Source organism: Budorcas taxicolor, chromosome 4, assembly GCF_023091745.1.
Source record: "Budorcas taxicolor isolate Tak-1 chromosome 4, Takin1.1, whole genome shotgun sequence".
Lineage (NCBI taxonomy): Eukaryota > Metazoa > Chordata > Mammalia > Artiodactyla > Bovidae > Budorcas > Budorcas taxicolor.
Window position 1 is genome coordinate 115,358,030 of NC_068913.1, and position 22,467 is coordinate 115,380,496.

At 64.5% G+C, this 22,467-nt stretch overlaps 1 protein-coding gene across 2 annotated transcripts in view; it reads left to right on the forward strand.

Annotated features, from left to right (window-relative positions):
* Positions 1–22,152, forward strand: part of AGAP3 (ArfGAP with GTPase domain, ankyrin repeat and PH domain 3) — a 56,348-nt gene extending 34,196 nt beyond the window's left edge. The window contains exons 9-18 of one of the 2 annotated variants that reach the window (XM_052638504.1): positions 2,617–2,709; positions 6,933–7,037; positions 13,237–13,405; positions 16,484–16,603; positions 18,003–18,140; positions 19,816–19,970; positions 20,055–20,145; positions 20,241–20,463; positions 21,097–21,352; positions 21,467–22,152. In XM_052638504.1, the coding sequence (XP_052494464.1) occupies positions 2,617–2,709; positions 6,933–7,037; positions 13,237–13,405; positions 16,484–16,603; positions 18,003–18,140; positions 19,816–19,970; positions 20,055–20,145; positions 20,241–20,463; positions 21,097–21,352; positions 21,467–21,673 (1,557 nt within the window). In that variant the 3' untranslated portion in view covers positions 21,674–22,152. The remainder of the gene's footprint in view (positions 1–2,616; positions 2,710–6,932; positions 7,038–13,236; positions 13,406–16,483; positions 16,604–18,002; positions 18,141–19,815; positions 19,971–20,054; positions 20,146–20,240; positions 20,464–21,096; positions 21,353–21,466) is intronic. The other variant, XM_052638505.1, reaches the window with a different exon arrangement.
* The last annotated feature ends 315 nt before the right edge of the window (positions 22,153–22,467 follow it).

The following is a 22,467-nucleotide window of genomic DNA, read 5'->3' on the forward strand; positions in this document are numbered from 1 at the left end:
CCTGTCTCTCTGCGTCGCTCCTCATCCCGCTCTCCGAGCGTCGGGGCTCGGGTGTCGGTCGGTTGGTCCGGCCCCCGACCACGGTCAGGCCCCGGCCAGGCCCTCAGGAACCCAGCTCAGACAGAGCCAGTGCTCCCCAGGCCTTGTCCCTGCATCCTAGCTGTGCGCGCTTCTGCCTCGTCTGCCTGCCTGTCCCCTGCGGCCCTGCCCCGCGCCTTGCATCCTGCTGCTGCCGTGCGTCACCTGCCACCCCCAGCCCCGACCCTGCCTGGATTCACAGCTTCTCATCTCTGCTCACGCCTGCTGAGACACACAGCGCCCTGGGCTGCCTGCTTGTGCGTTAACCCCCCTGCGGCCGCCGTGGGGCCCATGGGCACCTGGGTCTACAGTGACTGCCCTCTGTGCCTGCGGTGCCCGCTCGCTGACGTCCTGCCCACCCGCTCCTCTCCCCTCGTCCCTCCCCTTCCGCCTTCCTCCTGCTCCCTCAGCGCCTCCGTGCGCCCTGCCGCCTGCTCCTCTACGCTGCCTTCACGTGCCCCTCGCCGCACCTGTCCTCCACGGCACAGCCGCCCCACCAGGCCTCTTTCATTCTCTCCATCTTCACTGTGGCAACCTGATTTTTTTTGTTTTTTTTTCTCTCCATCGTTTCCATGGTGACCTCACTTGCGCCATTGTCCTTGAGGGAGCCTCCAGACGCGCCCATGTCTCTCGAGGTGCCTCTCGGGACCTCCCCTTCTCATCGTCACTGCTGGGAGGGGGAGGGTAGAGGGCAGGGGGTCCCCCCCTCTTGCCATCCTCTGGCAGAGCCATGCCTGCCCCCGTCCCAGCCCCATGACTTTCCTGCTGGACGGGCCACTGACGTCCCCCTGGTCTCTCCCCCGTGACTTAATGTCCTTGTTTTGACGCTCCTCGCCCTGGTTCCCATCCTGGGTGGGGTGCACACCCCACGCCCCCTGCCCTCCTCTGGGCTCCCAGGGGTCCTCGGGTGGTTGTGGGGTGGGGGGCCTCTCTGCTGGCCAGCCTGGCTGGGACAGGCTGCATGTGAACCCCGCTCCCCACGACTGGCTCTTCCGTCTGGGGGTGCAAGGGGCAGAGGCCACAGTGCCCAGGAGAGGCCCCGGAGGGCAGGCACTGGTAGCAGAGACGTCCGTGGGCAGTGGCCTGGCTCTCCCTGCTGGTCTGGCCATGGCCCCCATGGCCTGCTCCCTGGCAGCCTGGAGGAGCTGGGGGAAGGACGTGGGGCCCGGAGCGCAGAGCACCCCCCCACACCCTGAGATGGACCGCCGGCCTGCAGCCTCTCCTCCTCCTCCTTCTCCTCTTCAGCCGCCTCTCCTCCCCGGGCGCCCGGGTTCTCTGCCCTCGCCACCTGCTGACCCACTGTGTGCGCGGCTCGAGTATAACTTGCCAAAAATCTCTATTCTTTCGATATTTGCAGATATGTGCCACTGTTTCCAACTTTTCATCAACAAAAAGGCCTTTCCAACTCCTTCCAAATTAGAAGACCAGGTGGTGACACACAGCACCTCTGGACATTGTCCCCCGTGCGGGGCCGGGCCCTGGGACTGCTCTCAGATGAGAAGCGGCCGCCGTGCTCCCCACTCCAGAGACCCACAGGAACCTTTGTAACTAACCCCCACACCCCCAGGCAAGGCTAGGAACTGCTGGAGCGCCCCGCCAGCCCGCGTGGCCAGCCCGGCGGAACGCACGGCGCCAGGCTCTCGCCGCATGGAGAAGAAGGGAGCTCGGCCCCTGTCCCCGCCTGGCACGCCGGCCAGCAACGAGGCCCAGAGGCCGGGGCGTCCAGCGCCCGGCCGGCGGCCCAGCTGCTCCCAGGGGTGCTCCCCGCCCCTCCCCTCCTCTGCTCCTTCCTGCATGGACTTCTCTGCTGTTCCTGCTCTGCTGGACGCCGCCGCCGCCTCCTCCTCCTCCTCCTCCTCCTCCTCGCCGCGCTTGCCTTCCCCTCTCTTGGCCCCCCCAACACACCCCATTTCCTAGGATCCGCATCGGGCCGGGCTCTGCCCCAGGAGCCCCGGCAGGGGCGCAGGGCCTCCTCCGGCCCGTCTCCTCTCTCTCTGCATCCACTGTGCCCCCTCGGGCCTTGCGGCCGCTGAGCTCAGCACGCAGTGCCGCCGCGTGTGGTGTGTCTGTGCCGCGGCCGGCTCTCACTTCTGGACTTTGTTCTCCCCTCACCCGGTGGTCGTGCCCCGCGCTGCTCCCGGCCAGCCCGCAGCCTCCACCATCCACCTCTCCTCTCCGGGCCCCTTCCCTTCTCTTAGGCCCCAGCCTCCCCCAGCCCCCCTGGGCTGTGCGCTCCTCACGCCCTCGGTATCTCGTGTCCTCGCTCTTTTGTAAGGGGCGGGCCCGGCCCAGTGATGACCTGTGCTGCTCTGTATGGTGCCGTGTGTAAGAATAAACACCCGTTGGAATACTCGTGGTCTCCATTCCTTCCCAGTCCCGCCGTGCCCACCCAGCCCGGCCCTGCCTGGCTGCTAGGGCCTGTCCAGGGGGAGGGAGGGATTCGGGGAGGGTGGGGTGCCAGCTGGGGATTCCAGGCGGGCAGCTGAACCCCCGCAGACCCCGGGCCCCCACTGACATGCCCCTTCTCTTCTCTTCCAGTCTCGAAAGGGTGCCGACTTGGACCGGGAGAAGAAGGCAGCCGAGTGCAAGGTGGACAGCATCGGGAGCGGTCGGGCCATCCCCATCAAACAGGTCAGCACTCCCTTCCCCCCAGGGCTGGAGAAAAGTGGAGAGGAGGCCCCAGCAATGCTGGAGGATGGCTCTGGAAGATGGGAGAGACCAGCGCCCCAGACCCCTGCCAGGCTGAGCTGTTAACACACCCCTGGCAAGGATGGCCGGCACGCTCACCGGGCCTGGCCCTGCCTGTTCACCCTCATCACCACCTGGGGGCAGCAGAGAGCTGCCCGCCACCTTCAGCGGCTCTGCATTGGTGGTGGTGATTCTGGAGGTGCCCGACCCTGCAGCACGGCTTGGTCTTCCCCCACATCCCTCTCCTCCTCCCTCCCCCAAAAGGGAGAGAATTCACCAAAGGGCACCCTGAGGAGTATGGATTGAGTGGGCGTACCAAGGGCTGGTCCTACCCTGGGTTCACCGGCCAAGTCTTACCAGGTGAGCCTCTTGTGTGTTTGAAAAGAGGAAACTTAGTCCTGATATAGTCGCTGGAGTCACTGCCCAGTAGGGCCAAGGCGCCCAGACCGCCTGTCCTGGTTGTCTTCGCTAGAAAAAGGCACCGAGTGATGGAGAGGGGTCTCTGGTGATGGAAGGCAGAGTTGCTTGCTGGTGTGCTGTGCACGGCTATAGAACCACTGAGCTGGAGGCAGTGGAGAGAGGAGGTGTCAGGTGAGAGCCTGCTGGCCCAAGTGCCCCCAGGGATGGCCAGCAGCCTGGTGGTCAGCCTGCTGCATCCCCGGGATGCTGCACGTGGCACAGACACATCTTCTTGGGAGCCGGTGTTTAGAGATGCCCCGTGTCTACGGGAGCCGTGATGTCTGTGTTTGAGTGCAGAGTAGACTTGTGCGGCCAGAGGACACAGCCTGGCCAGGGTCCTGTGATCAGGTCTGCCCGTCCAGGCTGGGGCTTCTGCGACCAGAATTGTGTTAGGAATGGGGGTTTCTAACCCCACAGTGGAGGGCCATGGTGAATGGAGACCCCTGGAAGTGTCTCGGGGCCCGGAGGGCACAGTGGGGAGCGCTGGGTGTGCTTCAGTCCTCCAGAAGTGTCACCGAGGGATGCCTCGCAGGGACCCTCCTCGGTGGGCGGGGAGATGGGCTGGGAGGATGGCAGCTGGCCGTCTCCTCCCCATTTCGCTGTATGCGCAGAACTGGCCCAGAAACCTGTTGATGGCGTGTCTCTGGGGCTGTGCCAACCCAGGCCTCCTCAAAGGGCCTCTTGCCAGGCCAGGCAATGGGGACCTGCTCCAGGCAGGGGACTGTCACTCCCTGCTTTGTGGCGTGTGCTTTCTGAGTATACACACAGGCACAGGCCAACAGTCAACAAATGCAACGCTTCCCCCACCCAGCCACCCAGCTACCCATCCTCGCTTTGAGATCAGTCTAGCCCCAAACACACCCAGCTTCCTGGCTGGGGTCTGCCCTAATTCATCTGCTCCCTGAATCCCGCACAGGGAGGGGAAAGAGGGTCTGTGCAGTGGAGGATGAAGCCCTGTGAACTTGCACCTGAGGCTCCACTGCCCCTGGAGTGATCAGTGAAGTCAGTTGAGGATTCCAGGCCCCGCTAAACTCAGGGATCCTCAGAACGAGGGGCCCGGCCAGGAGGCTGAGCTGCCGCACCTGTCTCCAGCCACCAGGGATCACACGGGGTGGGGGCTGGTGCTTTGGGGACCTGCCTACTGTCGGGATGGGGCGCCACCGCGCCCTCTCCTCTCGCCTGGGCCGGTGGCCATTCCTTGCCCGCCTCCCCTCCTCCCCAGGCCTGGCTTACCCCTTTCCCAGCCCTCCTGTCCCGCGCTTCTCCCTGTTCCTCGCTCCCCCTCCCCCTGCTCCTGCTGGGAGTGGAGATTGCATTTCAGTTGCCATTTGCATTCCCAATCAATCCGGACTCCGCAATTAAGCCGGCTGGCGGAGCCGGGCGGGAGGCGGCGGGGAACGGGTCCTCTGGGGGCTGTCGCCCCCTCGCACTGCTCACATTCCGCCCCAGATTGCTTCCTGCGCCGCCGTGCGCAGCCGGCCTGCCCGGGGAGGGGAGCTGGCGCCCCTGGGGCGCGGGGAGGGCCGGGCCGAGCGGGCAGCCCCTGGCAGGTGAGCGGCGGGGCCGGGCGGAGCGCGTGGGCGCGGGCCAAGCCCCCCTTGCAGCCGCGATCGCGCCGCCCCCTGCCCCCCGACACCCCCCGCCCCGCCCCGGCGATCCTCCCACGCCCCCGGCTAACGCGCGCAGGAGCCTCATTCCCGCGGTCCAGAGAGGGGCCGGTGGAGGAGGGGAAAGACTGCGGGGCAAAACAGGTCTGCCCTCCTCCGCTGCCTCCCGCATCCTGACTCCTGATCTCCTGCTGGGGGGGTGGGTGGGGGTGCTCCATAGGTGAGTCTGCGTGTCTGAGACGGAGGCCCAGGCAGTTTCCGGGACTTGGGGGATGTTAAGAGCTCGTGGGTGGTAGAAGGCAGGGTGGGGGCGGGTGGCGTGAGCCCGGGCGGACCAGGAGGGCACCCGGTGAAGGTGAAGGGACCAAGAAGGGAGCTCCGGGCGTGAAGGGTTTTGGGACAGAGCCCCTGGTGGAATCTCCCGCGGAGGCTCAGGGAGCAGGTGGGAAGGGAGGCGGGGGATGGGGCGCCTCCCCCAGCCCCGCCTGCAGCAGCAAGAGGAGCCTGGGCTGTCTTCTCCAGAGTCTGGCCCGCAGTCCTCAGGGCCCCGGGTCCACAGTCAGTGGAGAGGTAGCGGCTGAGCTGTGTCCACGTTTCTGGCCTGCAAGGGCATGGGTGCCATGCCCCCGAGGCAGGTCCCCAGGGCTCCTTCAGGGACCACCAGACCGGAGCCCGCTGCCTTCCGAGATGTTCCAGGCACTCTGCTGTCTAGGGAAGGTCTCAGTTCACACCCTGAGTTTTCAGAAGCTGCTCCTGAGAAAAGGGGACCAGGTCTTCGCAGTGTCCTTAGACGGTCCCACCTCTTCCAGCTGGAGGATGAGGGAGGAAGGGGTTAAAACACCTGTTGAAAAGCAGAACTGAAGGCCTCCACCTCCGGCCCCTGCTGTGAGAATCCCAGGCCACCTGCTCCCTAACCGCTAACCATTTCAGGGCTGAACCTCCTAGTAGGAGGCCTGAGCAGGGGAGGGCGTCATGGAATCCGGGTTTACCCTCACTCTCTGTCACACTGAGTCTCCTGACCCCCATTTCCTGCCTGCCTGAGGGCAGGGCGCCCCCCTCCTGAAGGAGAGGCCGGCACAGTGGCCCTAAGCTCTTCCTTTATGACCCCCTTGCGGGGTGGGGGGGTTGATGCTGGGGGACACTCAGAGTGCTGCCCCATCCCACCCCCAGCCGGGCCATCCCGCTGTGGGGCTCTCCCCCTGGCAGTGGTGTGTAGGAATCTCTGGGCAGCACCGCCTCTTCTCAGCACCCCAAGTTTGGGGAGGGGGCCCACAGGGGTGATACTGGTCTGGGGGAACCTGCTGCCCAGGCCTGTCTGTGTCCCATCCCGACCCTGGCTCCATCCTCGGGTGGTCCCCTGTGCTGGCCGCTGTTTCAGGAGCCAGCAGTGGGCGCGGGACCACCAGGGGTCGTCGTTAGGGGAGGGCAGCAGAGACTGTCCGGGCTGTGGGTGGTCTTCCTTGGTGGGGTCCTCCAACAGCCACAGAGTCTCTGCTGGCTTTTCCCCACTGTCCACCCGGGGTTCTCCCAGTGTGCTGTGGTGCTGGGGGCGGGGGGGTTGTTGATGAACAACACTCTCAAATCCCAGCCCTCGTGGGGCCCTTGTCCATCCTGGGGCCCATCCAAGCGCCACACTCAGCATCCTCTCAGCTCCTATGCGAGATTTGGTTGCCGATCTGGATGGCTGGAACTCCCCACTCCCTGCTTTGGGGAGACTGGGGCATTCTGGGGACATTCAGGTGCTTGTCTGCCCTCTTCTGGGGCTACCACAGGAGGTCTCTGTGTTCCACCCTCACCCTGGAGATCTTGGGAGGCCATCGAAACCCCCGCCTCTCATTGCAGATGTAGCCCCACAACCTGGGGTAGGGGGCGCCCCCCCCACAACGGGACACTGGTCCATGGTAACTGGAGAGGGCCCCCTGAGTCCGGTGGATGGGTTGGTCCGGGTGGCCCTCCCTGTTCAGCTTCCGTCCCGCATGACGTCTCTGTGCCCACACGCACAGTGACCTGGGAGGACGGGGGTGGAGGCCCATGGGGCCCGTGGGCACTGAGACCCTCCCCACGCCTGGCTCCCATCTCTGATGCGGCCTCTGTCCCCAGGGCATCCTGCTCAAGCGGAGTGGCAAGTCCCTGAACAAGGAATGGAAGAAGAAGTATGTGACCCTGTGTGACAACGGGCTGCTCACCTACCACCCCAGCCTGCACGTGAGTGGGGGGGCTTGCTGCACCTGGGGCGGGCTGGGCGTGGGGGCCAGGTGGACATGGAGCAGCTGGACTCTGGGGCTGGAGGGAAGCGCACCTGAGCTCAGAAAGTCCTGCTCTTGGGAAAGGGGCCTCACTTTGGGGGCTCGGGGGCCACACGGACCCTAAGGCCCGGTGCCTGAAAGCTCTGAGTCTCGGCCGGGCCCTTTGGAGTAAACCCACCTGCCGGGCGGTCGCCCCCAGGGCTGGACTGGTGTGCAAGTCGGGTTCTCCCTCCTCCACTGAAGCTGTTTTAAGAGCTGGATCAGGCCTGTTTACATGGAGTTGCTCACGCTTGGCGGGGGTGGGGAGGGGAAGGCGGTGTTGCCAACGCGTGCCACACATGTGGGTGCCCCTGGGTTCCCAGGACAGTGGGGTGCAAGAGGGCAGTTAAGCCAGGGCTTCTGGGGGTAGCCTGGGGCCGGGACAGACCCCCTTGGCGCGAGGCCTGTCGGGGCACGGGGCCTGGGCAGAGGGGTCCTCAGGGGGCGGGGCACAGTGACTGGGGGGTCCCGTGGCGGCTCCCACACTCTCCCCCCTCCCCTCACTGCGTGGCTCCAGCGCACAGCTGTCACCGGAATCCATCTCTGTCACCACCCCACTGTGGGCCTAATGAGTTCTCCCGTGAAGCCCCTCGAGCACAGCACGTGGGCCGGCCCCACCCCGGGCCCGGAGGCCCCCGGGCCAGCCTCAGAAGGGCTCCTCGCCCACCCCTGAGTCGGCATGGGGGTTGTAGGGGGCCCGGCTGAAAGGAACTGGGGTCCACGCTTCGGCCGTAGCCCAGTCCCCCTGAGGGCAGCGCCCAGGACCCCGAGAAAGCCTACAGGCCTGGGGTGGGCCCTTCCAGTCAACCCGGCCCTTCCCCTCAGCTTGGGGGTCCTCTGACTCCACAGGGTGGGAGCCAGTGCTCGGATACCGGCTCGTGGGGCCGGTTAGATGAGGGGCCTCGGCCTGGCGACCTCGGGGGCTTCAGCACAGAGGCTCCTGGGCACTGTCCTTGCCCCCACTCTGGCCTTCTCCTCCCCAAGTCCTGCTGAGTCCAGAAGTGGCAAGGCTCTCCACAGAGCCCTGGTGAGGGCCGTGCTGTCCTAGGAAGCAGGGACGCCCCCTCCCCGCATCCCCACCCCCCGACCAGGAAGAGGACCGCAGTGTCCCCAGGGAGGGGGGCTGGGCCTCCTGGGCCCAGTGCTCTCACCTCCTGCCCCAGCGCTTCCCGGCTGCAGGGCTGGGAGCCCATCTGTGGCCTTGTTCCCCTCCCGTGAGGCCCGCCTGCCTCTCTCTCTCTGCTGCGTCCTCGCTGTCCCCTGCCTCCTGCTGCCCTGGCTGGGCACTCGTGCCCCTTGGGTGGCCCCGCACCCCGGAAGGAGGAGGGGAGGGCCGGGAAGGGAGTGTCTGGGGACAGGGAGGACAGGGCCTGGTGTCCTGTTTGGTTTTGGTGGCGGAGGGAAAGGGAGAGATCCTGTGGGATGGCTGTTTTCACACGCAACTTCCCGGGTGGCTCAGCTGGTAAAGAACCCGCCTGCAGCTTGGGAAACCCTGATTCAGCTCCTGAGATGGGATGATCCCCTGGAGAAGGGATAGGCTACCCACTCCAGTATTGTCTAGCTTCCCTTGAGGCTCAGCTGGTAAAGAATCCACCTGCAATGTAGGAGACCTGGGTTCGATCCCTGGGTTGGGAAGATCCCCTAAAGAAGGGAAAGGCTACCCACTCCAGTATTCTGGCCTGGAGAATCTCATGAACTGTACAGTCCAGCGGGTCACAAAGGGTCGGACACAACTGAGCGACTTTCACTTCACTAACAACCCAGAGGGCGGAGGCTCGGTGGGCTTTATCGACTTCTCGGTCACCCAGCCAGTGGCTCACCAGTGACCTGGCGCCCCATGACTTGGACGGTAAGAATCACCCAGAGTTTTCTGCACAATCCAGGAGCACCTCCCCTCCAGGCTGCCTGAGGATCCCTGGAGAGGTACCATCAGGGCAAGTGAGGCCGGCTGGGTGGCTGCCACGCTTGGGAACTGTGTGTGGTCAGTGTGCTGGGCCGGGATGTGGTGATGCTGGCTCCAGGCTGCCCCTGCTTTGCTGGGAGGTGAATCTAAGAGGCCACCGGCTCCACGGGCGTGGTGAAGAGGCTGAGAGCGTGGCCTCCCCGTCAGTCAGCCCTTTAGTCGCTGCCTTCTGCTTCTGGGCTCCGAGAGCACGTCCCCAACCCACGCCAGATGCCCTGGGCACCTGGCCCGTGCAGATGGCAGCTTCCCTGCCCGGTCCACGCTTCTCTTGTCCAGGAGATCTGAACCAGGTTCAAAACCGTGGTAACAGAGCACCAGTGCGGTCAAGCCCAGGGTCTCCGTGCACACCCCCCGGTGTCCGAGGTCCCTCCTGACGGAGGCTGTTTCGCTCCATCCGCTCCTCATCTCTTGGTGTCCCTCCCTGGTGGCCGCTGAGCTCCTGTGGCCGGCTTCCCTGCCTCCATCCCCCTTGGCCGTGTTTTCCAACCTGAGGAAACTTTCCAACCTGAGCAAACTTCCCAGCTGCCGGCAATGAGCAGGGACCCGCTCTCCCTGGGAGCTGTCTGCTTCCCTTGGAGGCACCCTCCTGTTAGGAAGCCTGCAGAGGAAGGCCCTCCGGGAACTCTGGAGGGCACACGCTCCCCCTACCAGGAGACTCGAGGGCAGGGGTGCTGGGGACTCATCTACCGATTGGCAGGCCGGTCGGGCTGGTGGGCCCCAGGCTGGTGGGACCTGAGGGGCGCGCTGAGGAAGGGCTGGTGGGCAGGTCTCGAGCCTCACGCCCGGTCCTTGCTGGGGCCCAGGAGAGCCCGCCACAGCCTCCCCCATTTTGCAGCCAGCGGAGCCATTCACACAATCACCTTCTGTTAATTCTATCTGCAACATCAATTAAATTGTTTGTAGAAACTAATTGAATGTGGCTTAATCACACATCTTAATAGCTTTCCACGCTCTGAACTCGTTGTTAATTCCAGTAATAAAACGAGATGAGAACGCTGGCTGGGTAATTAGCGAGGAGGCTGGGGAAGAAATTGCTGTTTGATGGTGGGTAATAAAGGCAGCCGTGGTGACCGCTCTCCCGAGCTGCCGCGGAGCTCCCCCGTTCTGCTGACAGAGGGAAACGCTCCCGATGATGCCCCGTCCGCCGCCGCCTCTCCGGCTCACCCATCGCAGTCTCCTCTGGGGGCCCAGAGCTGGTCCCCCCCTCCGGCTGGCTGGGTGCTGGCCTGTCGTGTGGTCAGTGCTGCTTTCCCCCTTCTGTTGGTGTCTGGCTCTTTGGTCCCAAACGGAGTCCCTCCGAGCGGCTCTGGTTTCTTGGCCTGGGGTCAGCTTCTCCCCCGCCTCTGCCCTGACCCATGTCCCAGCCTGGGCAGCCCAGGGCTGTCACGGGGCCTGGAAACTGTTGCAGCTGCTGTGACCTCCTTGCGAACTAGAGCAGCCCAAGCCCTGCCCCCGGGAAAGGGACGGCAGCTGTGTCTTCGGCCCTGCCAGCTGTTGACAGTCGTCTCGAGCTGAGATGTGACTGTGCGTGGGGACCCGGGATGGGATGCGTGCGGAACTGATCGGAGGGTAGTGGGGGACTGGAATGTGGGGGCCGCCACGATGGTGGGGTGCACCCTGAGTGCTAGGCAAGGCCAGAGGGCCAGCGGTGACGAGAATGGGGGTGGGCAGAGTTGACTGGGGAAGGGACCAGGTCACAGGGAGGGGCTCAGGCTGGGGACAGAGCCCTGGCAGCGCTCAGCAGAGCAGGAGTGGGAGGTCGGGGCAGGGGGGCCCTCCTGTGGTGAGCCTGCCCTCGTCTGCGTCTCAGCGATGCTGTTCTGTGCTTCTGAGACATGAACCAAGCATCCTGGGAGCAGGGTATGCCCGAGGCTAGGCACCGGTCCGTCCCTCACCAGGAGGCCAAGGACGCGGGGCAGAGCTGCAGGGCAGGGCGCTCCCCTCCGGCTGGCGGGGCCCCTGTGGGCCTTCTGAAGGGCTTCCCAGGCGGCTCAGCAGTAAAGTATCCACGTGCAATGCAGGAGACGCGGGTTCCATCCCTGAGTCGGGAAGATCCCCTGGAGGAGGGCATGGCAACCCACTCCAGTATTCTTGCCTGGAGAATCCCATGGACAGAGGAGCCTGGTGGGCTGCAGCCCATGGGGATGCAAAAGAGCTGGACACGACTGAAGTGAGTTAGCATGCACAGGCCCGGCTAGGCCTCCGGGAGTCGGCCTGCGTGCTGGCATCGGGGTGCCCCATCCTCCCTGTGGTCCTCCTGCTGGCCCCAGCGATTCCTGTAGAGAACGCCAGCCTGCCGGGGGCAGGAGCATGGCTGGTGCTGGGCTCTCTGCTCCCTCAATCTCACTCCTTTTCTTCTTTGGAGATGCCGCGTTCTCTTGGCTCCTTGCAGCCAGGTGATCCCTTTCTCCTCGAGGTCATCTCGGTAATTCACAGGGTGAGGGTCGGCCCTGAGCCCCTGGTCAGCCCGCCCTGGCCAGCACTCCCCATCGGCTCTTTTAAGCAGAGGACATTGTGCCTTTTCCCTGAAGCTGAAAGATGACAAGGCAGGAGAATGCCTGGAACAGGAAGTGGTGTCCCAGTGGGTGGGGTGAGAGGGCTGGGACCTGGAAGGACAGTGCTCAGGGCAGTGCCCTGGATGCAGAATGTCCCAGAGGCACTCCCAACGATGGAGGAGGGGAGCCCGTCCGAGTCCAGCCAGTGAAATTCCCTCCAGAATTAAGCTGGCGTCACTGGCCCGGCTTCTGTCCCCTGGGGAAGGACCGCCCAAGATCTTGCCAGGGCCTTGGACAAGGGATTAGCACCCGAGAAGATCAGAGCAGTAGGGAGACCGGGCCAGCCTGGGTGAGGTTTTAAGCAGAGGGAGGCCAGAGGGAAGCCAGAGGGAGGGCAGGGCTCCACTCTGCATCCCCCATCCTACCTCCCGCCCTGCCAGGTGCCACCCTCCGCCCAGGGCAAGGTGAAGACAGTAGGCATGATGGGGTAGACACCCAGCCGCTCCCGCTCTTGGGTCCCTATCCCCCCTCGTCCACGTCCAGCCCTCCAGGTGCTGACATGAAGGCAGGGCTGATTCGCTCCGGGGCTAAAGAGGAGGTTCCTTGGGGACCTAAACAGGCTGGGCTTGAGCCTGGCCCTGTCACCTGCTGACTGTGACCTTGGGCAGGTCACCCTTTGTAAGGATAACCTGTTCTTCCATCTGTAAAGCGGGCACAGTAACGCTGTCCTCCTGGGTCGTCGGGACACTCACGTGAGGCAGTGCGTGAAATACAGACGTGATGTCAGCTGTCTCGCGGGGGACCCCTGGCGCATGGCTGGGCGGCTGACGTGTGACGTTAGTGCTGGTTACTGTTCCTGCCGCTGGGATGTCCACTGGTATCTGGAACCCGTGTACTTGCCTCACTGTTCCTCAGAATGGCAGAAAGAATCACAGGCTTCCCTTTAACTGCTCAACAAATATTTATCGTCAGGCACCAGGGCTTCCCTGGTGCTCAGACGGTAAAGAATCCGCCTGCGATGCAGGAGACCCGAGTTTGATCCCTGGGTTGGGAAGATCCCCTGGAGAAGGGAATGGCCGCCCACTCCAGTATTGCCTGGAGAATCCCATCGGCAGAGGAGCCTGGCGGGGAACAGCCCACGGGGTCGGAAAGAGTCAGAAAGGACTGAGCAGCTTATTCACATTCTAAGGACTGGGCGCTGCTCTAGGCTGTAAAAGTTATCGAGGCCCCACGTGGTGGTGGGAGAGTCTGCAAACAGGGCTGGGGTTCTTGGTGACCAGCTATCCACGGCCCGGGGCAGCCCCATCATCTGTGTCCCCAGGGGCCTGTCAGTCCCTCTCCTCGGCCATCCAGCCTCTCTCCAAGTCCCGTCTCTGGTCAATACTTGGCCTCCTTTGCGTTGCCTCCCGAGCCATCTTCTGTAAAGGAGCCCAAGCGTCACTCCTGGCCCCAGGCCCTCTGTGGCCCCTGCCCTGCTCCCGGCAGAGCCCCGAGAGCCACACGCGGGCATACCTGGATGGGGGGTACTGGGGGGGCTCCACAAACGTGGGCAGTGCGGGGAGAGACCCAGGAGTTGGGAGGGTCGGGATGGGGTTTGCTGCGGAAGAGTGACCTGTCCTAACGAGTCTCCCCCCAACCCCGTCTTGTCCACGTGGCCCCAGGACTACATGCAGAACATCCACGGCAAGGAGATCGACCTGCTGCGGACCACTGTCAAGGTGCCCGGGAAGCGCCTGCCGCGAGCCACGCCGGCCACAGCCCCTGGCACCAGCCCCCGGGCCAACGGGCTGGCCTTGGAGCGGAGTAGCACGCAGCTGGGCGGGGGCACAGGTGAGGGGCTGCTGAGGTGGGGGTGTGGGGCGCACTGTGATGGGAGGGGCCTGGGAAGGTAGGTGTCGGGGGCTGTGCACAGCCCGGGTCCTCAGGGCTCTGGGCCGGCTCGCACCGAGTGTCAGGCTTCAGGATCAGCCCAGCTAACGCGTTGGCTAAAATGCGGCCCTCGTGGGGTCAGTAGGGGAAGTGGCCAGCGGACAGCCCAGCAGATCAGAGCAGGGACAGGTAGCCTCGTGCTGACAGGTGGCGTCAGCCTCTGGAGCGGGGCAGTTGATGGGGGCACAGGAACGGGAGCCACATCTCAGCCACGCTTGCCGAGCGAGCTGCCTGGGGCGAACCCTTTAACCATCCTCAGTTCTGCAGTGTGGGGTGGAGTCTTTGTTCAGAGGCATGGATGCCACCCCGTCCAGCAGTCAGGAGAGAAAGACGGTGCTTGTTTGAGGCAAGGGTCCCCACCCTGCCAGGGTGCCACCCTGTCTGGAGGCACTGAGGGGTCAGGGGCGCTGGCACCGCTGATTGAGGGGTGCCAAGTGTGCTAGCCCTGATGTTGAGATCGTGTTCCCATGTTACGGATGGGAAAACAAAAGTTCAGAGCGGTTAAGTAAGTTGTCTGTAAAATCCCCCGGAGGGGCTTCCTTGGAGGCTCAGTGGTAGAGTCTGCCTGCAACGCAGGAGACGCAGGTTCAGTCCGTGAGTCGGGAAGACCCCTGGAAAAGGAAATGGCCACCCACTCCGGTATTCTTGCTTGGAAAGTCCCATGGACAGAGGAGCCTGGTGGGCTGCCATCCATGAGGGTCGCAAAGAGTCAGACACGACTTAGCGACTGGGCAGGCAGCAGTATTCTTACCTGGAGAATCCCATGGGCAGAGGAGCCTGGTGGCCTACAATTCATGGGGTTGGAAAGAGTCAGACACGACTTAGCAACTGAGCACCCGAAATCCCACTGAAGTGGTAGAGAGAGGTTTGAACCTATGTGTGCCTGACTGGGGCAGCTCTGTGCTTCTGCTCAGCCTCCTCAGGCTCAGAACAAGGCCCTTGAAATAGGCAGAGAGTGCGCTAGTGGACTGGTGAAGAGAGGGACGCTAAGGACAGGAAAACAAGGAAGATGGGTAGGGTGCTCGGAGCTGCCGGCGAGGTGCGCTTGGGGGCGAGGGGGCGGGTTCGCTGGCCCGGGGACAGCGAGGGCAGCCCGGAGTGGGGTCGGCCTAGGGCTTCTCAGGTGGCACCAGAGGGCTGAGAACATGGAAGTGGATGGAAGGAAAGCCCTGCTTGCCAGCAAGCAGCAGGGGGGACCGTTGGCTGCTTCCTTGAGCAGGGACACCTGGGACCCTGTGTCCTGCCACATCCCCCAAAGGCCCCCACCTGGGGAGCGGAAGTGGTGCGTGCAGCAGGGGTGCAGCCCACATACCCACCGGCGCCCACCGACGGCTCCCCAGTGTCCCCAGAACACGTGGCCGGGCCGCCCCCCAGGGCCGCGCCCCCCCGGCACACCGCCAGCGACCTCACGCACACTCACAACGCGTCTCCGCTCACCGGGCGATGTTAACATCTCATTATCTTTGTTACTGTAATTACATTATCCGCTGCTTTATGCAGAATTATCCTCCGAGGACTAATTGATGGCTCCATGTTTAATTCATTAATCATTAGCATCAAATTCGACAATTACAGTGCACACTGATTGTGGGATTGCAGGCGTAATGAGGGGAGAATTAACAAAGAAAAGGGAAGGCACCCACCCTCCCTTGGGGTTTTGCGTTGGGGGGCTTGGGGGGAGGAGGTTTGGGCCTTGTGGTGCCTTTGGGTGGGGTTGGGGTAGGAGGGGAGTGAGACCTGGAACCTCGAGGGAGATGGTGAGGGGGCGGCGGGAAGTCCGGCCCTGAGGCTGCTGCTCCCCTGGAAGGTTTCCTGACCGGGCTTGTCGGGGCTGGGGGGAGGCCACCCCGAGAAAGGCTGAGATGGCAGGGACCTGTTAGGCGCAGCGGGAGGGGGCAGGATTCCGGAGAGCGGGGTCTCGGCGTGTGGCGGCGAGGGGCTGGCCCACACTGGTGTTAATCAGCGCTTGCTGTGTGTCTGCTCCCACCGTGGGTGTTAGGAAACACAGAACTCGCCCCACCCTGCAGCATCCTGCGGGCCCCAGAGCATCAGTGTGACACGGCCGGCCTGTTCCTTTCCCTTCCAGGCGCTTCTGCTCAGGACTGCCTGGCCCTGGGCTTCTTGCAGACACTTGCCCCTTGTGCTCGTGGGGCTGGTCGGGGGCCTCTGTCAGGCTCGTCCAACCCCAGGGGTCTCTGCCCGTCCTGAGCACCCAGCACCCGGCCACTCCCCCCTACCCCGACGTCCATGCAGACCCCTGGGCGTGGCCGCTGCTGCTTAGACCTGCCTGCTGGCCGTGGCTTCCTGGCCTCAGGCCCTGTGGGATCTCAGGTCAGTGGCTCAAGGCGAGAGGGCTGCGATCGCCTCCTGGGGCTGTCCATGGTGACTGATGAGCCAGGGAGGGCCCTGCCACCGCCCCTGGCGCTCCTGGAGCTGCCGCCCCATTCCCCCGGCTCCGCCGTCCTTCCCCCTGATGGGAAACGAAAGATTAATTTTCTGCAGCCCAACAGGATAATTACTAATACTAATTAGACATAATTACTTGAATTTGATACACTTATTTCTTGTCAGAATGGCAGCAGAGCTGAGGCACAGCCCACGGCGTGTGTGGCCTGGAGTGCAGGCTTCAGGGCCTGACCAGGAGGGTCAGGAGCTCAGGCTGTGACGGGGAGTCAGCCCCACTGCCCCCCCAACTTCTGGCTCTGCTCACAGGGCAGGGAGGAGTGGGGGAACACGACGTGTGCAGGGAGCGAGGTGGGGCGTGAGGTCTCAGGCCGGCCTGAGTCCCCCCCCCCCGGTTCTCTGGAGAACCTGGCACGGTACTCAGTGAACCCAGGAGGGCCTCGTTTTTTTGCCAGTGTCCCGCAGGCATTTCTCAAGCTCTGTCCATGGGTAGCTGTGCTTTCAAGACGGCCTGTGGGCCACCCTTCCCCGGGGCCCCTCCCAGTCTGACCCTTCCCCCAACCCCCCCGCCCCCAGGTACCCCCCACCCGGCTGGCAGCCCAGCCTGGGCCGGTCCACGTCCCGAGGGGCTGCACCAGCGCGCCTGCTCTGTGTCCAGTGCTGACCCGTGGACTGAGGCCGCTGCCCTGCCCCCAGGTACGCAAGACCCAGTGAGGCTGGGAGAGGAGCGGGGTTCCCCCCTACACTGCCCCGGAACAGCCCTCCAGGTCTCAGCGGAGGGGGACCAGGCGTGCCTGGGAAAGAGGGAGTCGGGGGCGGCCACGCCCGGGGCCTTCGTCGGGGGCGGCCACGCCCGGGGCCTTCGCCAGCGGCCGGCACTGGAGACCCTCCCTGCCTTTGCAGCCCCCCTGCCAACCTCTGCTGGCCCCAGGCGGCGCTGGTGGCACTGGCATCGCCATCAGCCCCCTGTGCAGCCAGCTCATCAGCCTCGCCGCAGGGGAACAGGGAGGGAAGCCAGGGTTGAGGGGAGTGGCGCTGGGGGCTTTGAAGGCAGGAAGGGGCCCCTGCAGATGAGATCAAGGAGTGGTCCAGACAGGGATTTTCTCCCCACACTGCCTCTGCAATAGGCCAAGGCCCCTCCTCAACCTTCCAGGTGGTCAGGAACCTCCCTTCCCACATCCCTCGCTCTCTTTACCGGGGGTCGCTGTCTGGACCTTGCTCACGTGGCTCTTCCCCTTACCTCTCCCCTGCCTCTTCAGCAGGTGGCTCACTCTCACCTGCATCCTGACCCTCAGCCCTGATCCATCAGTCAATGCAGCTCAGCGAGGGTGTAGACGGGAGGAGACCCCCCACCCCACCCCAGGGCCGGTGCACCCGCTGCCCCCCCACTCCCCACTCCGGGCAGCAGAGCATCAGCTCCTCCCAGAGACCCTTCGCAGGTCCCCACTAAGCCCCCCGCCCCAGCTCGGACAGTGGGAGGGGCTGGCCGCCCACAGCCGAGGGTCTGCTCCCACGTCCCACGCCAAGCCCAGGCCCCCCCGGGGATGGGGAGTGGAGGCCTGGCCAGGGCAGGTCACCGTCCAGGGGCCGTGCCGGCCTCCATAGGCCGCTCTGTTGAGTCTGGAAGGAGGCAGGCAAGCAGGGAGGGAGGGCGCCGCGTGTCTGCCTCTAATGAAGTTTGACATTTAGTGGTGAGCGCCGGGCGGGGTGCGGGAGACGGGAGCTTGATTAGCGCGCTCTAATTGACAGTAATTAGGCAGCTCCCTGATTGTCTCTAATTCTGCTATTAATTGTGAGGAGCTGGGAGTGTGATTGAGGATAAATTTGGTGCGGAGCTGCTGGGGTTTCAGCTCCCCACGAGCGAGTTCCCGGCCGCCTTCCGCCCCTCTGGGCTGCAGAGCCTGGCTTCCCCCTGCCTTCCCCCTGCTCTGCCTGAGTTTCCCACTCTCTCCTCCTCCAGGCCTGGGGCTCCGGGGTGGGGTGGGGTTGGGGGGAGAGGGCGGGAGGGGCTGCTCCCCCGGGTGGGTGCCCCAGCTGCAGGTCAGGGTGCTGCCCCCTCCCCGCTTCCCACACGTCTCCCCCTCTCCCTCACCAGCCAGTGGCCCCGCTGAGGTGCTCAGCTCCAGCCCCAAGCTGGAGCCCCCCCCATCTCCCCACTCCAACCGGAAGAAGCACCGGAGGAAAAAGAGCACCGGGACCCCCCGACCAGACGGCCCCAGCAGTGCTGCTGAAGGTTAGGGGGACCCCCCCGAGGGAAACCGGGGCACAGGAGGTGGGCAGGGGGACTTGGGGATCGTCCTCCTCGAAACGTCATGCCCATGTACCCTCTTGTCTGTATTCAGTTAAGCACTTTCCAATAATAATTTCCCATAAGAGCAGCTCCATACCTTCTGGTCATTTAGACCTGGTGTTTTAGGGAAAAAGCTCCTTCTTTGGCCTAACTTCACCCCTTGTGAAAACGTGGGCTTCCTTCGTTTACTCTCATCGAAGGTAGAAGACGGCAGGCTGCCAGTCCCATACCTCTTCCTGGGTGACGCAGGCAGGACCTGTGTTCCCTGCGTCTCGCATAGCGCCTGTCGAGTTTTTAAGCATCCGCGTGTCGGGCTGAGTCTCTCCTTAGTCGTCTTTGGGCAGAGAAGCCCCCGCTCCTCAGATGTTTCCCATGGGTTCTTCCTCCTAGCTCCTTATTCATCACAGTGCTGCTCGTCTGGTTTTCCTCACGTCCTCTTCGAAGTGTGTCTCTTCTCAGTGGCTGGAGTCCCTCTGAAAGTTTAACTTAGCTGGATGCACAGTTGCTGGGCTCTGCTCCCATGGCAGGGGCAGGGCTGTGGGGAGACCCTCACTAAAGGAAACAGCGGCTTCTGCATAGCCAGCCTGTGACACGGGGGTGCCTGGCGCTCATGGCGCAGGGGTCCATCTGGACCAGGGAGCTGTGTCCCCATGGATGATCAGGGCCGTGGGGTTCAGAGACGGTGGGGAGCAAGGTGAGGCAGAATGGTGGAGCCTGGGGAAAGAAAGGTTCCAGCTTTTGCCATGAGGATGGTTCTGTTCAGGGCTTCTCGAAGTGGGAGCCCGGCCCCGAGGACTTCCTGGGTGGAGGGGGAGTCAGTGTCACAGGGGCCACGAGAGGCTGCCCTGCAGAGCCTGTGGCCTCATCTCTGCAGCCCCCACGACACACTTCTGCTGGTCGGGAGCTGTGTGCCCCCTGGGGAGGGGTGGCGAGCAGGGGTGAGCATCAGGAGTGAGGCTCACAGGGATGGTCTGCTGGGGGCACAGAGCCTGAAGCAGCGCCCACCCCCACACTGCTGGGGGGTCACAGTTCAGCCCCCAGGACTTGTGACCGCACACGTCTGCGGGTCCCTGTCTGTTCACACGTCCCAGGTGGTCTGTGGAGGAAACGGAGGCTGCTCCCCACCCCTGCCCTCCCTGCCTGCCTGTGCCAGGGGAGGGGGGGAGGGGCCTGGCTCCCAGGAGCCCCACGCCGACGCCGTCAGGAATATTGGGTTTAATGAGCTGCAAAATGAGGCGGCTGCAGCTGACATGTACGGATGGTGCCCACACCCGCCTCCAACACCCCCACACACACACCCCTGCCCCCCGGCATTGCCTCCCAGTGCCCCGGCGCATCTTCTCCAGACACTGGGCTCCGCTTTCTCCGGGAAGCACCCCTCTGACTTCCAGACCTGTTCCTGGCCGCACTGGGTCTGCCAACAAACCTTGCGTCCCACCTTTTCCACCCAGGCTCCACAGGTGGCCAGGCTGGCGGGCTGCTCTTCGCACCCCCACTTCCCCGCCCCACGGGGAGCCCCAAGAACACAGTCCTCCAGGCTGGGACCCCAGAGGGGCTGCATGTGCGTGCGACAGGGGCCCTGCCCTGACGGGTGTGCTTGCCCTGTGTGTGCCTGCAGAGGCCGAGGAGTCGTTCGAGTTCGTGGTGGTGTCCCTCACCGGGCAGACGTGGCACTTCGAGGCCTCGACGGCCGAGGAGCGGGAGCTGTGGGTGCAGAGTGTGCAGGCCCAGATCCTCGCCAGCCTGCAGGGCTGCCGCAGCGCCAAGGACAAGGTGGGCGCGGGGCAGAGGGGCTGGGGGCGGGTGCCCCAGGCTGGCCTCCTTACTCACTGGCCACCCCCCCACCCATCCCTTCAGACTCGACTGGGGAACCAGAACGCAGCTCTGGCCGTGCAGGCCGTGCGCACCGTCCGGGGCAACAGCTTCTGTATTGACTGCGACGCCCCCAGTGAGTGCTGGGGCGGTGGGACCAGGCTGGATGCTCCGGGTTGGGGGAGCTCGAGGGTGGAGGGGGCGGCTCTATCACCTCCTCTCCTCGCCTAGATCCAGACTGGGCCAGCCTGAACCTGGGCGCGCTCATGTGCATCGAGTGCTCTGGGACGCACCGGCATTTGGGAGCTCACCTTTCCCGGGTCCGTTCACTTGACCTCGACGACTGGCCACCTGAGCTGCTGGCCGTCATGACCGCCATGGGCAACGCCCTGGCCAACAGCGTCTGGGAGGGGGCCCTGGATGGCTATGCTAAACCGGGGCCCGACGCCTGCAGGTGAGGGCATGAGGCCCTGGGTGCCCCTGCCGGGTAGGGGGATTGGGGGAGGGGGGGCCCCCCGGCTGTGACAGGGCTGCAGGCTGGAAGGGTTAAACCCGGCCGTTGCTCTGCTCGGCAGTGGGCCCTGGGGGTGCCTTCTGCCTGTCACTCAGAGCCTCACAACGGCCGGGCCTTTCTCCGCAGTTATCAGCACGTCGTAGGGCTGGGGATGCGCAGGGCCCTATCGCGCGGTGGCGTAAAGGCTACAGCCGGAGCGCAGAGATGCAGAGAATAGGTGGTAGATAGATAGGGTCGTGCGTGGACCCCGAGGGCTGGCCCCGCCTCCTTTGTTCCTGCAGGGCCAGATAAGCTGCCCACCCCCGGCCCCCAACCCTGCCTGGAATCTGCCCGCCCTTGCGGCCCCCTGAGTCCCCGCCACCCCCCCTCCCCCGCGCATCCCCGTCGCCCCTAGGGGGTCTCCCCCCAAGAGTTCCATCCAGTATCTCCGACACCCTGTGCGCCACCCGCTGCCCCCAACCGCCCTGGGTCCCTCGGGCTGGTCTTTGCTCTGGTCCTGCCCCCTACCCCCAGCCTCGCTCTCTCGGTCCCCTGACCGCCCCCACCCCGGCCTGGCCCTGCTTGTGCCCACAGAGAGGAGAAGGAGCGCTGGATCCGGGCCAAGTATGAGCAGAAGCTCTTCCTGGCCCCACTGCCCAGCTCGGACGTGCCGCTGGGCCAGCAGCTGCTCCGGGCGGTGGTGGAGGACGACCTGCGGCTGCTGGTGACACTCCTGGCGCACGGGTCCAAGGAGGAGGTGAACGAGACCTACGGTGACGGGGACGGGCGGACGGCCCTGCACCTGTCCAGCGCCATGGCCAATGTGGTCTTCACGCAGCTGCTTATCTGGGTGAGTTGGGGGGCCCTTCCTGATCTCCCTGACATCTGTCCTCCCCACCGCCCCCCACCTGGGGGGGAACCCACACCTTTCCTGCCAACCGTGAGAACGTGCTTCCTTCTGCAGTACGGGGTGGACGTGCGGAGCCGGGATGCCCGCGGCCTGACCCCGCTGGCCTACGCTCGCCGCGCCGGCAGCCAGGAGTGTGCCGACATCCTCATCCAGCACGGCTGCCCCGGGGAGGGCTGCGGCGTGACCCCTGCCCCCAGCAGAGAGCCGGCCAATGGCACTAGCACCTCCGCCGAGCTGCACCGCAGCCCCAGCCTCCTGTGAGCCCCGGGAGGAGGCTGGAGGGGCCAGGACTGGCGCCGGGGCACGGGCACCCACCTCCCTCCAGGCCCTGGGGGAGACGAGAGACACAGAGGCTGAGACCCAAGGACCCGGGAAGAGTCTGGGAGGAGAGCCAGACGGGAAGGTCAGAGGAGACGCCCGGGACTCCAGCCACTGCAGGTGTTTGGCCCCTGCCCGGCCGGCGCTGCTGCAAAGGGACAGGACGCTTTGGGGGTGCTGTGAGAGGAGGGGAGCAGGACCTCGCCCTCCTCCAGGTTCCCGCCTTCTCGTGCCAGCCCCTCGTAGGGCCCCCGACCCAGAGACGGGAGCCTGGGTGGGCCAGAGGTCCCATGTAAATGTGTACATTGCAATATTTATGTTTGTGTACATACTTGGTGTGTGTGTGTGATGAGCCAATAAACCAGACCGTGTGTGGGGGGGGACTGGCTGTGGCCTTTCATCTCCCCACCCTTCTGAGAAAACACCCCTTGGGGCTCTGCTTCTGCGTCCCTGTCCTCTCTGCTGTACTTTGGGGTGCCCCTCCACCCCGCCCAGCCCCCTCCGTGGGCTTCTCTCAGCCCCTTTCTCCAGGCGTGTCGTTGAGTCTGTCAGCCACCCCGGGAGGGGAGACTGGCCCTGTGCTTCCCACTGGGAGCTCCCCGCCGTTCCCCATCACCCTCACAGAGGTTTCCTGTTGGTCTCCTTGTTTTCATCCGTATGCTGTCAAGTAGCCTTATTAACGCCATGCCTGTGCTGGCCAGAGGTCACCCACAGAGAGGGCAAGAGTCGTCCGGGAA